The following is a 17,517-nucleotide window of genomic DNA, read 5'->3' as shown; positions in this document are numbered from 1 at the left end:
TAGATACCACATTATTACAAAATGGTAAAAAATTGAGACAATCAAAACTTATGTTTCTTCCAGATACACAATCTATTAATATTGCAACTCATGAAAGTTCAAATATTTCAAAAATACATGCATTATCTATATCTAAAAAAGACATAGAAAAACTAGAAAATTATAATAAATCTATAGAAGAAGAAGTAATTCAAAATAGTCCCAAAAAACATACAGAATTAAGTTCAAAAATAAAATGTTTAAGATTGAAAAATAAAACTTCAAATAAAAAAATAAATCAATCTAGTTTCAATTTATTATCTGTACAAACATCTACACAATCAAAAACTAATGATAATATTTTAAATCCATCTTTTTTTCAAACAATTTCAGACATTAAATATCCTGAAAATAAAAATTTATCAACTCCAATAAAAAAAATTAGAAAATTAGAAATAGAAAAAAATATTACTCCAGAAAAAAGAAAATATTCAGAATCGATCAATCAAATGTTTGATACTAATTCTTCAATACATGATGAAACATACTGTCTTTTAGGAGAAAAAATTAAACAAAAATCTTATGATAAAAATGAATTAAAAGAAAATAAATTTGAAAATAAAAATTCACCAGAATGTCCACGTATAAAGAAATATCTTATGGATAGTTTTGATATGTAAGAATTATTTATATAAATTCAAAAAGTTTTGAAATATTTATGTTAAACTTAATATATTTTTTTTAAGAGTTCCTAATAAAAAAGAAAAACAAGAAAATAAATTATCAAAGAAAAGATCAGAAAGAGAAAAAATGATTGGTATTACTTGTTGGGAATGTGAAAAGGTAAGATATATAATTTGAATTTTTAATATAAAAAAAAAATAATATAAAGGATTAATTGAAGTAATGTTAAATATAATTTATTTCTCTTTATTGCTGCATATTAAAAATTGAACTGTAAGTTAATATTATATTCACATATTTATATGTAAAATAATATGTGAATTTAAATATATAAATATTTATATATATGTGATACAATTTAAATACTTTTTATTAAAAATTATTGCTTTTTCTTTAGTATTACACTAATCTTGGAATTTCTGAAGAAGAAATAAAAATGAGACAAAATAAGTGTTCTCGACATAGAACTACATATAATGAAAGAATTAATACACCTGAAGGTAATTTAATATTTTATTTTATATTATTTGAAAAATAAAATATAAATTAAATTTGAATGTTATTGAATGAATAAAAATTAAATGTTAATATATTTTAGGTTTTTGGTGTCCCATATTTTCTGATACTACTTTTCAATCTACTTTCCAAGATTGAAGTAAAGCATGCTGATATGCTTTTTATTTATTATCTTATAAATATCTTATAAATAATTTTAGAAGTTATATTAATTTTAAAGAATAAAAACATAAGTGTATAAATATTTCTAAATATGTAATATAAAGTTTATAGTTCAAGAAAAGATAAATAAATTTGAAGAATAAAAATGTATACAACATATTATGATTTGAACATAGATTTGATTTATTATATTATAACACATATAGTATTACATTTTGAATAACATAGTTTATATTTATATATTATCTCATTTTATATAGACTCATTCCTTTGCATAAAAATATAGAATCTTTTATATGAATTTGTATTGAAAAAATGAAATTAATGAAACCTTTCTTTTGTCAAATGAACTTTTATGTTGAGTTCACAATATATATTGTATTAATTTAATATAAAATGTAACCTATTATAATTAATATTTAAAAATTTTTTTGTAATTTGATATTTAAACTGTAGAATATTCAGATATGGAAGCAACATTAGAAAATAAAATTATTCTTATACTTTATATTATTTTGTTTAAAATTTTTTTTAATTTTATTCATTTGCGATATTTAATAAATATATAGCTAATTCATAAATTGTAATTTAGTAGAAAAATAAATTAATATAAAAATATAAAGAAAACAAATTGTTAATAATCGTACTGCACAATAAAAGGAAGAAATCTCAAATACTATCTATCTGGGGTTGGATCTATAGGATGAACGGTGTCATTTTAAAGTAAGTATAACACTTCCACAATTTATCATATCAATACTAATTTGTGCAAACATGTATGTGTTGTATATATATATATATATATATATTTTTTTTTTACATATCTTCACATTATTTTCATAATACGATTATATATTTTATTCAGAAAGTATGTTCATAATAACATTTTTGCGTGATTCAAAATATTACATTTATATTAAATGACCATATTTTAACTTCATATTAATAAAACATTCTTAAAATTTTTTTTAGATGTTTTTATAATATTTTTTCTTTTTAATAATAATAATACTTAATTATAAATTGAATATTGTGCAGCTCGATTATTTTTTTTTTTACGCGTAGAAAAGTAACTAATGAATATGTAATGTTTCTTGCAATTTTTTATACATAAAACATTACATTTAATAATTTAATAAAATTTCATTTCACGGAAGCAACATTCATGGCCATCCATTTAAATTCATACTTTTTAGAACATGTAACAATAGTATAAAAATTCTGATTTCAATTTCTAATGTGGGTATCTCAATTCTTGCATTTTTAACATAAAAATTTAATTCAATAAATTTTATATATTTTCAATTAAAGTTTTTATAGAGAAATCAATTTGAAAAAGCACATACAAAAATTTAATAAAAAAAATTAATATGTGACATAATCAATATGAGCACCAATATTATATACATTTGATAGAAGTGATTCTGAGATAGATAGAATTATATTAATTATCTCATAATATTTTTTGATATCTTATTTAAAGCTATTGTAAAGCACATTAGAGTAGATTTGTTCATAAGAGGAAGCAACTTAATTCAGTCAATTAAAATTTTTATAATATATATATTATAAATTCAACAATAAAATGAATTATAATATAAAGACTGAGCTACATAATAAAAGAGATAAATATTCATTTTATGATAATAAATGATATTGAAACTTGATAAAATTGTTCACTATAAAGATTATTTCAAAAGACAAGTTTACAAGAGTACATAGTATAAATGATTCCATTGTTAGTCGATATTTAGAATTCCATCAGTTGCATAGCTCAGTCTTTCGAGTCCATATACTTGTACTTGATTATTCAAGTAGGCCGTAGTCAAACGAGATGTATAATAAATTTTTCTTTAAAAATAATTATTTGATAATATAATTTATGTATATATATTTATCTTATGTCAACTGAACAACAACATATAAACAAAATATTAAACTTAAAAAAGTTTTCAAATTCGATATTTTTTACAACAAAATATAATCGAAATCTGTTAGAAGTTTGTAATAGATTTAGAATATATTCAAAACTATAGAAACTATAAAAAGAAAAAGTTATGAGAAACAAAAGATATAATTTTAGATTTTTAATGCAATTACGATTAAAAATATTTGATTATATTTGTCCGATGGATTATAATTAATTCTTTGCCTCTACTCGTCGCGAGAAAAGTTTTTTTCAATTTGAATCAAATCTTACTGATGTTGTTTTGTCAAAGAATTGTTTTCTGGAAGAGGAGATTTTTCTGTAAGAGGTACAGGTAAAGCCTTAAGAATTGCATGTACTTCTTCCGCTACTGCCATGAGAACGAATTTAAATTGTTGTTTTGTGGCAACCATATTAGGTCTTTGATCTCTTATGTGTTCTAATGTAGCTGCAATATCAATTTCTTTGGCTCCTTTCATCATACGATTTAAAACCATGTCAATTAAACAATAAGTTCCAGTACGACCTGCGCCATCACTATAAAAATTACGTTTCTCATTATTCTATTAATATTATCAAATGATATTATTAATTATTTCTCAAAAGATAATAATGAGAGTTTTTCATTATTTTTTAAAGATTACACTTTAAAAGATAAATATAAATAATATGTCTATTTTACCTGCAATGGACAACTATAGGACATGATCGACCTTTATAAGATTTGTTAATTTTTCTAAAATTAAATAATAATAAATATTAGAATGTTACATTTTATGTACAAATTTAAATATTTTTTAAATTTATATTATAGTATAATAATTTACCGGCGAAATTCAAGAAGTGCCTTGATGGAGTGTGGTATACCATTTTCGGGCCAAGATAAGAAATGGAATTGCGTTACAGTTCTTGTTTCGCCAGTACGTAGATTTTTCAAGTAAAAAGAACGGACCAAATAGTCATCACACCAAAAATGTTCGGATACAAGATGTACTTCGTAGATATGATACAATTCTGATCCTTCTTCAGGCCAATAACGATGACACATGGCGATACCTTCTTCAGTAAGTCTAGTTAACATTACGATTACGACACTGCCTTGTTCCCAAACTAGTTGCCAAAAATCAGCTGTTGTTTCTGGTAATGGTCCTTGTGTGGCGATATAAGCTGGATTTCGAGGATCATGATCCGTCTAAAGAATATCAGATTTGTTTGAAATAATATTTTTTACTATTGACTCTATATTAATCAAGAAGCAAGTCACACGGCTTTCTTGAATATGCAAACACATTTTCTATTTTTTAAATTATTGTTCGTGCGATTTTTGTGATTTTTTTATATTATGCAGAGATAATTTAAACTTTGCAACATAATCAAAACTTTATATTAAATTTTATATATATTAAAAGCTATTTTAATATATATTTGAATTAATATCTAAAGTATACAGTGTATGTTTAATGTTTTTGTAAAATGAAATTTTATCATAATATATAGATATAAATTTATAGATTAATAATATTAAATTTTGAATGCAAAAATGATAAAAAAAATCTATATAAATATTTTTATTATGTTTATTATGTTTTATTTATTACTGTTTTTTTTAAATTTAAATATTTATTTTCGTTTATTATCATTTCTTTATTTAAAATAGCAAGAATTAGCAAGAAAATAGAATTTAATAATATTATTATTAACATTAAGTATATTTAATAATTGTTTCTAAAATTGACATTAGAAATTGAATACAAAATTGATGAATATTTATATGAATTATTTTATTGCTTTTTATAGATTCATCTTTAAAATTATATCTACATTTATGATATCTTCAAATCATGCCTAAACTAATATTATTTATAATTTGAATATCTACCAGAAAGCATTGTTAAAAAAAGCACTGTTATTGAAACCATACGTATAATAATAAATTTTTCATGCTTGTCGTGTGACTTACCGATTTCTATTTTCAGTTCCATTTTCAATGATTTTAAAATAAAAACCATATATATATATATATTATTTTATCCCGTACTTATATCCTTTTTAAATTTTAAAAATCTTAAATCATAAATTTAAAAAAGAATACTTACGATCGTGGAGGCGTTAATATAATCGGAATTATTGGTATTAGCAAGATCATTTAGAATCACTCTGGAATGATCGTAGGGAATTGCCGCGCCAGGACGATTACATTTGGCATTTACTTCATTTTGCGCGATTTCTGTTGAAGAAGGATCTACTTCATACGCACATAATGCTGCCCATTCTTGATCTAATCGATCTTTATTTTTTAAGTGATCTTCCATATAGTTCTAGAAATATATGAAATGAGATTTTGATTCATATTTATTATATGTATACAAATATACATGTATTTTTTATATTTTTTAAATATCTTTTTTTAATATCTTCTTTTAATAATAAATTTAATAATAATAGACTTAAATTTAATAATAATAGACTTAAATTTAATAATAAAATTAAAAATAATTGATTATAATATTATATATATAATATTCTAATTGATAATATATTTAGAAATATTTTATTTATCATACCAAAACCATTTGTCCAGTAGATATGTCCATATTTGAAAGAGTTGGTTCCTCTCCCCAAGAGGATGTACTAGATCGATTCGACGGTAAATTATTGGACTCATTTTCGCGACTTAAACTAGTAATTCGCGGTGATTCTGGTTTATCTGTTGTCTGTTTAGCATGCATTCTTGCTCTACATAAGTCTTGATAATCTTTTGAAGCTTCTGGATCAGGTGTAGCCAATCCTGCCAATTTAGCTCGAAATTTAGCGTGTCGACGAGCAATCATCAATGTGATTATTGCAGCTACACTGGCAGCACCGAATCCTGAAGCTAGTAATATTCCAAGCATAGTCGAATTCATCTCAGATTTCCTACTAACTTCCAATGTTGCAGGTAGTTTTTTCTAAAAACAAAAGATATATATACATTAATTTTTATTTTTATTTTTATTTTAGTAAAATTATTTCGTCAAAATATTTGAATACATATTTAAATAGAGAATCATGTTTATAATAAATTCTGTTTATAATGTAATTTTATTTAAACAATAAATTTTTATTTAAATTTAAATATAATGATGAATTTAAAATGAACCTTGTCACCTATGCCTGCACGAATCACATCGACTTCCAGAGTATCTTTCAACTTGCCACGTATATCATCTGAGAATATAATATAAATGATTAATTTTTATATTCAATTATTTTTGAATAAAAATTTTGAACAACAATTTTAAATAAAAATAATTGTAAAAATAATTAATTCATAGATTAATTAACTACCTATTTTGTTAACCACGTCAGTAGCACTATAATTTTGATTATTTTTTTCAACTTTAAATGTCACTTCTGTCCTACCAACTCGAATATCTTTTAAAGAATCAAATTTTAATCCTAATAATTTTTCCACCTGCAAATTAAATATTTATTTGATTTTTTAAAGAAAATTTTTTAAAGAAAATATATATATTCATAAATTAGCAATTACTTCTTGTACAACATGTTTTGCTTCTATCCAAGCATGAAATGGTTGCTGAAATTCTATGTAAACATGATCTAAATCAATATTATTGTAGGATTTTGAACTGTTCGCTTGTTGTACACTTTCTATTTCCTTCTTTGGAGTTAATAATACATTATTCTAAAAAATGAATATTTTAAATAATAATATCATTTATATATTGTTTTATTTTTATATAAGATTACTACTTGCATCTTGTTCGGTTTCGATGAAAGGCAGATTTTCATTTTTTAAAACTGAAAATATGTTTGATATCAATTTATATATATAGTGTCAGAAAATTATAATGCAAAATTATGAATATCAAATAAATCATAAGTAGTAATAAATAATAATTAACAAAAAAATTACAAATATAAAATAATAAATACAATAAAGTAGAAACAAGTAAAAATTTACTGATTGGAGATGGAGTTTTAAACGCGTAATTATTTGTTGAAAATGGTGGTCCTGGTTTTTTAACATCCAAACGTTCCCGTCGTTTAAAACCAGATAATCCACGTCTCCATAGAAGTTCGCTTAAATCATTTTCAAATAAATTATCGTAGGTATTCTCTAAAATTATAATAAATTGTAAAGTATATATCATATATATTAAAAATATGTAATAGCATCAAATATAAAATAATAATAAAATAGTATACCATCATTGCCAATGTTAGATTTATCACCAATCGATTGAACGAGTCCTCCTTCAGTATAAATACCATTTTTTATCGATGTACTATCCTTTTGAGACAATTCTCCTACATCATTCACATCATCATAATCATCACTATCATAATTATCTTTGAAATTACCATACCGTTTCACATTTTCTAGAAGAGACTCGTCTTTATTCGGAAGCTCAGCGAATTTTCTAGGTTTATATTTTCTTGAAAATGTTTTCTCGTATTCAACATCAATGTCTCCATCTTCATTACTTTTTTTATCAAAATAATCATCAGATTTATCATTCGCCAGAAATTCTAATTTATCAGCAGTTAAACTATCCATGGAATTTGAATTTTTATTATCTGAAAGTTTCTTTTTCAACTCTTCTTTCTCTAAAGCATTTTTAAACGATTTCATCGCGTTATCATCGTAATCTCGTAAATTATATGGTTGCCGTCTGGTTCGATATAATCTTTCATCAAATCTATCGAAAGTTACAAGTCTTTTTGGTGAATTATTTTCATCGTTCTCTTCGTAGTTTTCTTCATTTATTAAAGAATCGTATTCGTTGTAAAATTTCGGATTGTATCTCGAATTGTAGACTTGAGTATCTGTTTCTTTAAGTTGTTCCTTATATGGTGATTGAGAGAATTCATTGTTGTAATCACGGAAGTATTGATCTCGCGTACCAGGAGGATAGTAGAGTTCATTGGCAAATTGACTATTGAACTTGTCATTATTAGGTGTGAATTTTACTATGGCTATTGTAGGTATCTTAAAAAACAAAGTTAAATCTTAAAATTTTATTTATTGAAATAAAATAATTAATTAAATCAATATGTTTTGTGCTTACTTTGAATCAATAAAAGTAATTTTTCATTCAAATGAAGTTTTTAAAAAAGAAAATTAAAATATAAAACTATCGTTTTTGCCGAATATCTTTCAATTTGATTTTAAATTAAGTAGAAATCTTATTTTATAATAAATTAATTTTCATATAACAATACAAAATATATTAAAGATGAATCATGATATTATGATGAACTTACTTTGGCCTGATCAATTTCATTTTTATTTTCAAAACGTGTGCGTTGTTTTAAATGCTGACACAGCCGAAGATCATAATTTTCTCTAAAAATAAATTGATAATATAATTTAGAATTATATATTGTATCATGTATCATAAAATTTTTTATAATGTTAATCGCACCCGTGATGTAAATTATATAAGGACATTTGCATAATACATTGCGTGTAGGGATGAGACCATTTATAACCATCTATTTCCAACCTTTCTAATTGTAATCTTAATAGCTTCAATTCATTCACATCAAAGTCATATCTAAAAAAAAAAAAGAAAAAAACATTAGTTAATTTTAAATTAAATAATTTTATTAAATTTTTATAAATTATATATATATAATATAAATTTAATTTATATCTTCCATATTTTATCTTTTATATTGATAGAAATTCATATTATATTTCTGTAAAATGAAGATTAAATATTATCATTTTATCAGACAATAAAAAGAAATTATTTTATAAAAGATGAAATATTATGTACTTTTTATAGCATTCTAAATTATTTAAAATAGCAAGTATATAGTTACTTATTACAAGTATTATTACTATAGTTATACAAGTATTATTGCTATAATAAATAAAAATTGCATCGATATAAGAAAATAAATTGTAAAAGTTTCATTTCCATATAAGAGAGAAATATTGAATACTTACTGATAATAGTTTTCTTCATTCAAGTCAGAATATAATGGCAAACATCTACCAAATGCAAGATCTGGAATATTAAAAACAAAAAATCAAATTTTGTTTTTATATTCGTATTATTATTCGTATAATTATCGATTATAAAACGAATATATATGAGTAATTAATAATAACTACCATTATAACATGTTTCCGTGCGAGAATCACAGAGGCTTTTGCTGAATAGACACCCTATAACAGAATCAGTAATACGTCAAAAGACTAATGAAATCAACAATCTGTTTTTAAAATAATTTTCTTTATTAAATAGTATAATATATTTTTTTCTAATGAATTCATTAATTATTGATTATCATTAATTATCAAATGTCTTATGATAATACAAATAAAATAACACAGAATCATATTGTTATTATTTTCATTTATAATATATTAATATAAATATTTATATCAATTGTACAGTCATATTTTATTTAGATTGCTAGGTATTCCGTAATTAGAATACGGAGTATTTGTTACATGTCGCTCAATCCTCGATAGGGGTTGAATAATCAAACAAAAACTGTTTGCCAATGTACCACATCGAATATCAATATCTATAATTTTATCTTGCTTTATTGAATATTCAATATTGAAACTTAATGTTGAAAAACTTTTGAACATTATAAATTTATATATTATTTCTATCATGTGATATAAAATGATGTAATATTATAAAGATTTAAATATTAATTTATATATAAATTTTGAAAAGCTTTTAAGATTATTGATAAACAGGGGAAAACATTACAATTTCCTTTTTTAATAAAATTTCATTTCTCAACTTCTGAATTAACAACATTTTTCTTCGTCTTCGCTTTAGGATTAAATTTTTTTTCATCAATAAAATGATTTTAGACTTTCTTACAATATTTTATATTTAAGCTATGAAAATATAAAATTATTTTAGAATAATAACAAATATGAATTAATTATATTTAACAAATAAATAAAATAATATTTAGATTAATTAAAACAGATTTTGTATCAAATATTAATTATTTTATAATTTTAAATTAACAGGATGTAAAGTGTTAAAAGAAAAGAGTGTAAAGAATAATTAAATAAAGTGAAAAAATTTTTGGAAAAAATAACGATAAACGGGAAACGAGAGAACAAAAAATAAAGAATAGAAGTAAAAAGCATTTGTGCGTGAAAAGGAATTCAGGGCAGACGAGAGAAACCGAGTTTGCAAAGGTGGTGGTTGCGTAGGATGTATAGCTCAATAATAGTGAAGAGTTCGTGGGCGAAAATCGAACATCATCTTTTTTCCATTTCTTTTTTCATTTTCTTTTTTTTTTTCGACATTTCAAATCTTATCCTGAAAAGAAATAACAAATTTTCAAAGTCACGATTTAAATAAGATATAATATGTTGATTATCTGCACATAAATAATCATATAATAAATAAAAAAATATTGAATATAAAGATAGAAAATTGGCAACTAAAATTTGTTGAATATGGATAGAAAAAAAAAGATATTGAGAAATTCAAATGAAGAAATCTTAACAATAATTTTTTTTAGATCTCAATTCAAGATAGATTTTTAAAAACTATATTTCCTTTTTTATTTTTTAACTTCTATTTTTTATTATGTCTTTTTTCTTATTAGAAGAAAAGTTCAGTAATTCTAAACAGAATTTTCTTACAAATCTAATGATGATAAAAAAGAAATTTTTTTATTTATAAAACTATTTTTTTTTAATTTTTATTTTCTTTATCTTTATCTTTACATTCTTTATTTTATTTTTTATTAAAAACAGATATTTTTTATGAATATATCTTTACATTAATTGTATTTAAGAATTCTTAAGTTAAAAAAGAAACAAAATGAAGTGTAGTCAATATTAAAATATTTAAGTAAACATCATCGATAAATTTAATTTTACATATTTTTCCATGAAAAAATAAATTAAATAAAAACTTTTACAGGCTTCTACTTTATAATAATTTTTTTTATTAATAATCAAACAATTAATTATTTTTTATATATTATTCGAAATAACTTGATATTTATTTTATTATGTAATAATTTATAATTTTAGAAAATTTTTACATAAATAAATATTTATAAAAATTCAAAAATGTGGATAGAAAATTCGAATATTTTTTTAGAAATATTTTATGAATACTTTTTTACCTTATTTTATTCAAACAAATTTACAAAGTACAAATATAGTATTTTTTTCTCTTTAATAAAATATTAAAAATAATTTCTATAATAATTGTAATATATTATAATAAGATATAATATATCCTATTTTTTTCAAATAAAATCTTTAAATGTTAAAATAAGAAATTTGTTATTTTTCTATTTTTTTTCAAAATTATTTATCAATCAATAAATACATTTTATACGTACAATATTTTTATTTAAAGTATTACGAAAGATTTTAAAATGAATTTTGTAAAAAACAAATGTATAAAGAAAAATCAAAATAAAAAAAGAAACAAAAAGAATTTTAATTTAAAAAAATTTTTTTTTTAAATATTGAAATATGTCGTTGAAGCAAGAGAAGAAAAGGAAAAATTATGCTGATCAACGAAATAAAATCTTCATAATTAGAGAAAAAAGATTGTAATGATATAATATTATGATGATATTTTTATCATAATATTATATTTTTTATGATTAAATATTTATATTTTTTTATGATAAATATTTATATGATAAATATTTATATTTTTTGTGATATTCATTAAAAATATTTTATAAGAAAATTCCAAAAGTTTTCATTTTCGAGGTATTCAAGGATATATATCTTCTTCAGTTATTCAATTTCTAAAAAAAATATATTCTGATTCGCAAAATAATCATAAATTTCTACTCACCAACATCACCGTCACCCAGAATTATATGATGGAGAATGAAGAGCACCAATAGCTCTGGACCTCCACGCCACCACCGTTTACGGCCCATAAATGTTCCTATAATTAAAATAATAAATAACAAAATAAAATAAAGATATATAGAAAATTTAGAAAAAGTATTTTTTTCTTTAAAAATAAAAAAAATAAATATTTCATTTAATTTCAATTTTATAATACTTTATTATAAAATATCTTTATTTTTCTTGGATAGAAGAATAAAAGAGCAACTTAGGCGAAGAAATAAATACCATAGTGATAATTGTGAAAAAAATTATTTCTGTGAAATTCATAATTCACTCAATAGTACAATTATTTTTATTAAACCTGCTTGTCATTGATATTTCTTATGACTAATAAAAAAATATAAATTATTATTCTTAATGGAATGAAGAGAAAAAGGAAAGATAGACAGAAAGACAATATTATTAATAAATTGCATTTATTACTTATAATTATATTTTATATAATTATAATAATTATATAATATAATATATATAATATAATATATAATAATTATGTATTAAATGTTAATTTATTATGTTTATATTGTATATTATATTATATTTGTAAATTTTTATTATTTATACTTTTTTCAATATGCATCATTTATTTTTAAGAATCTAATTATTATTTTAATATAATTTTGATTTTTCCAATGCAATTTTAAACCGCATCAAATTTAAAAATAGATTTTAGGTAGATAAAATAGAAAAATAGAATTTATATAAAATTTATAAAAAAATTCTTCTCTTTTATACTTTATATATATATATATATATATATATATATATATATATATATTCTTTAACAATCATTAATTATATTATTAACATTTATAAATAAAATAGTTTGCAGAAAATATTTATATTAAAAATTGTTTTAAAATGCATAGAAATGTTCATATCCAAAATTTCAATGTTTCAATTAAAAATGTTTCATATATATAATGTACAATATAACATCATAGAAAAATATACAAGCTGTGACATTTGATCATGATACTTAATAGAATAACTTGTTGAAATAATCTATCTATTTATTTGCATAAGATTATATTATCAAATGCAATAAACTTATAATAAAATAAATATAATAAATGTAATAAAATATAATAAAATAAAATTTTATTAAAAATCTTACAAAAATTAATTATTCAAATAACGAACTGACAAATACTGTATGGTTTTACAAAAGATATGGTATATTTTTGCGTAACGACATAAGCATTTAAATTTACGCAATTATTGTACACATATCTCTATAATCGAACGACACCGAAACAATATAAAATAAATTAGTACACTGTTATCGGAAAACAGCTTACAACAATTTATAGAATTTAATCTTCATTCAATGATTCGATGAAACAATCGATGAATTTTCAATATGTACTCTAAATAATTACTTCAATTTTAATTATCAAGCAATCAAATAAAAACAATTGTTTTTTTTTTCAACGAACATTATCTTTAATCCTAGCAATATCTTTTATTTATTATCTAAGTTTAAAATGAAAAAGTCAATATCCAATTACATATTTAAATATTCTGTCTTCAATTTCCGTGTTTTCTTTAATTTTTTATGCAAATGTCATTTTGTATCGATTATATCTCTATTTAGTTACATATTAGAAGCATCAGGTTGTAGTCATGTTCTCTCCCCTCTTTTCCAGTCTCTCCCTTATTCCTATGAATCTATATGGCGCTTCTAGCGGCAAAAAAATGTGTCTCTTTGTTAGCTTACCTGGGCGTGACACTTGATTATTTTATCTTCTCAATTTTAATACATTCTAGAGTTAAGATTCTTCAGTCTTTGTAAAATATATCACGTGTTTCAAAACAAGAAAAAAGAAATACGATTGCTCATTCAATACAAAGATTATTGTTTCTTTAGATCATTTCTTCTTCTGCATGTCATGTATCGCAGAGTACCACAGACTGAATACTCTTCTACTACGAAGAACGAGCAAGCAGGGCATGCGTTGACCACGGAATCGATTGGAAAGCGCACATGCCGGGTGCCAAGCGACCAAGAATGTGAATAGTGATCGGACCAATATCCTCGTGAAAACGAGAGTTTTTCCCAAAGATAAATACTTCTTAAAAAAAGAAATTATTATTACTAGAATTATAATATACACATTCATATATTTGCAATATAATGAAAAATATATTTGAATTAAATTTATTCAAAATATAAAAATAGTATATCAAAAAAAAAATATATATATATATATATATATATTTAATATAAAAATAAAATTTATTTCAATAATTTATAAAATATAAAATCATTTCCATCACTAGAAGATAATGAAAAAACAAAAAAAAAAAGAAATAATATCATTTACAATAATAAAGAAATAAAACTTTTATAAAACTTATAAAACTACAATAAAGAAAAGAACTACATAATAAAGAAAAGAAACTCTCGATCACAAGAGATAATTTTTTGCATCGTTAATCAATATTGTTGCATATTCTATCTTGAATAATTCAAGAAATTTAAAAAAATTTTTTCTTCAGATAATATAAAATTTCCAATTATGTGAAATATATTTATGAGCTAATAAATATCTACATATTTTTCATTTTATTTTTTTTTATATAGTTAAGCACCTATTATTTATAAATTGCGTTTATTTTTTGAAATAATGGAACACTGAGTTTCTTCTACTGACTCTGTGCTAAAATAAAATAAATAAATAATGATCAAATAAAAATATTAATAAAATATTTAAAGTTATAAAGATATTTAATTAAATGTAAAAAAGTTTTAATATAAATTATTAATTATATCTAAATAATAAACGATTCATTAATAATCTTCTATAATTATTTTATATATATATTAAATTTAATATAATTTTAATTTAATAAATTTATTAAGAATCATTTATTTCTTTTTATTATTAATATTTATTATTATATTTTAATAATGATTATGAAATTCATAATTATTTTAATTATGTAAAAAATTAAAAAATTGTTATATATTATTTTTAATATAATACTTAATACAACAATAATTTTTAATATCAAAGAAATATTAATCTTAAAACTATATAAAGATTGAATTATATAAGAAATGTACTACACAACTGCATAAAAATTGAATGTAATGAATTCTGTTACATAATAAAAATGGATTTTTATAATTTCATCAAAATATCGATTTAGAACACTTATTGCAGAGAATTTAAATCTGAAAATAATAAATTTTGTCATTTTTCACAGAAAAATAATGATAAAATAGATAAAATAGTAGAATAATTTGTGATATATTAAACAGTTCGTTCTATTGTTTTAATGTTTCAATATTTAATTTTTTCCATTAATCGAATATATACTGATTTTCTAAATATTATTTTATTATTAAATAAAATAAATATTTATTTATGAATAAAATAAAATTAAATATTAATAAATGATAAGTAAACAACATAAAAATTTGATTTAATTAATATAAAATATTATTAACTTTATATTTATTTCGAATTTATATTCATTTTTTAATTTGAAATTAATAAATAATTAAATTAACATAAAGCTCAAAAATCATAATTAAATTTTGTTTGTTATAAACTATTATAAATTACAAGAATAAAATAATTACAATAAATAATTTAATAAAATAACTAGAATAACTTTAAATAAACTATAAATAAATTTGTTAGTAATTTTATTAATTTTTACAGTTTATAAATTTTTTTGGAAATATTTTAGAATATTACCACGAATTTTTAATGTTGTTTTTTTTTAAATTTTTCTATACTCTTTTTATTGACATTCCAAATTTTTTTTCCTTTAAGTCTCATTTTTGTTATCAAATATCTCTTACTATTATTATTAAACATTGCATTATATATATATATATATATATACTATACCATGTTTTAGAAAAAACATTATAAGAATGTAATATTTATATTTTTAAAAATAAAGATACATTCTAATTTTAAAAAAGAAATATTAAAAATATTTAATTAATATATCATCTCGTATTTGCATTCTTGATGCTCTTGCAAATATAAATAAAATCAAATAATAGGAAAAAGAAAAATATAATATAAAAATTAGTGAGCGCCATTTTCAAAGTGCCAAAAATGAAATACACAAAGAAAGCATATAGTAGTAAAAAAGATAAACATACAATAAAAATTAACCGTTAACGCCATCTCTCGAATATCAGATATTTCTTCAAAGACAAAATAAAATAGAATAAAAATTAAATATCAACGCCATCTCTTGAATGCTTTCAAAAAGATAATTTTTAAAATTAGATATTTTTAATATTCAAGAAATATATTCTGATAATTTTTTCTTTATTCTTTTTTTTACTACTATTTATTCTTGCTTGTATCATAATGTTTCAATATTTTTATTTCAATAAGATTTTATCTGTATTATTTATTTTATTGTTTATTATTATTTTATTATTATTATATTATCTTTATTATTTTATTTGACTTTATTTATGATATTCTAGAGATATATTGATTTTTACTCTTTGTTTTATCTGTTTTACTCTTTCTTTTCTTTATGTTTTATGTTTTCGTCATATTATTTGCTTTCTTTGTTTATATTTATTCTGTAAAATTTGATACATCAAACAAACATCATACAAGACATAAATATTATAATCAAAAACCAATGAAAAAAATAAAAATAAGAAATTATAACTTCTCTATGATTTTAATAATAAAATGTTTCCTATCAAATTTTTTAAAATCATTGATGATATTGTATAAATATTAATATTTAATATATAATATATAATATATAATATATAATATATAATATAAAATATGATAAATATTAATATTTAATATTGTATATTAGCAAATATATAAATAAAATTAGTTTTAATAGCATTATATTTAAATCAATTTTTATAAAAAAATTTTACAAATTGATTTTTTCTTATTGTAATTTTAAAATGTAATTTTTAATTCATAAGTTAAATTCACTTATACGAATCTATTTATTATAGCAAATAATATGAACATAATATATATAATGTGTAGAAATATTTATAAAAGAATAATTAAAAAAATTATTTTTTTGAAAATCTATTAACTTCAATAACTTTTGAATTGAATTGAATCTTTTCTGCAATCATTTTTAAATCATAATGGATTAAATATATTAAACACTATAATTTTTTACGCAATCACTATTTCAGAATATAGGATCACAAATCTTGTAACTTACCTAATCACAGGCCTTATTTATATATTTTATATCACACACTAAATATGAAAATTTTTTATATCTATGTTTAATTTATATATTGTTTAGATATTCGTAAAGCAGAGATTTCTGTACGAAATTAAACTCAACTAAAAAAATTAATATTTCGATATAATATATATAAAAAATGATCATC

General features: G+C 20.6%; 1 protein-coding gene across 2 annotated transcripts; it reads right to left on the bottom strand.

The window, feature by feature from the left end:
- Positions 1–1,500: 1,500 nt before the first annotated feature.
- Positions 1,501–17,476, bottom strand: LOC107998233 (receptor-type tyrosine-protein phosphatase N2). Of its 2 annotated transcripts, none has more exons than XM_062072667.1 (17): positions 17,343–17,476; positions 12,091–12,186; positions 9,396–9,449; positions 9,228–9,288; positions 8,698–8,829; positions 8,537–8,618; positions 7,478–8,261; positions 7,233–7,388; positions 7,026–7,069; positions 6,801–6,953; positions 6,596–6,722; positions 6,408–6,475; positions 5,833–6,216; positions 5,365–5,586; positions 4,096–4,460; positions 3,951–4,004; positions 1,501–3,805 (listed from the first exon to the last, which is right to left on the bottom strand). In XM_062072667.1, exons 2-17 carry the CDS (start codon positions 12,176–12,178, stop codon positions 3,538–3,540), a joined length of 3,042 nt encoding a protein of 1,013 aa, XP_061928651.1. In that variant the 5' UTR covers positions 12,179–12,186; positions 17,343–17,476; the 3' UTR covers positions 1,501–3,537. The 2 variants fall into 2 exon arrangements, with proteins under 2 accessions (XP_061928651.1, XP_061928650.1); XM_062072666.1 differs by lacking the exon at positions 17,343–17,476 and adding an exon at positions 13,873–14,198.
- Between the last annotated feature and the right edge of the window lie 41 nt (positions 17,477–17,517).

Source organism: Apis cerana, linkage group LG3, assembly GCF_029169275.1.
Source record: "Apis cerana isolate GH-2021 linkage group LG3, AcerK_1.0, whole genome shotgun sequence".
NCBI classification, from domain to species: domain Eukaryota; kingdom Metazoa; phylum Arthropoda; class Insecta; order Hymenoptera; family Apidae; genus Apis; species Apis cerana.
Note: the sequence above shows the minus strand (reverse complement) of the source record. Positions and strands in the feature narration are given on the sequence as shown.

Bases quoted from the DNA above. Each gene is read 5' to 3' on its own strand.
- LOC107998233 (XM_062072667.1), bottom strand. From the start codon at position 12,178: ATGGGCCGTAAACGGTGGTGGCGTGGAGGTCCAGAGCTATTGGTGCTC. The intron at 4,461-5,364 runs GTAAGTATTCTT...GATATTCTTTAG, and splicing joins ATATTAACGCCTCCACGATC to ACGGATCATGATCCTCGAAA. The intron at 4,005-4,095 runs GTAAATTATTAT...ATTTAATTTTAG, and splicing joins GCACTTCTTGAATTTCGCCG to AAAAATTAACAAATCTTATA.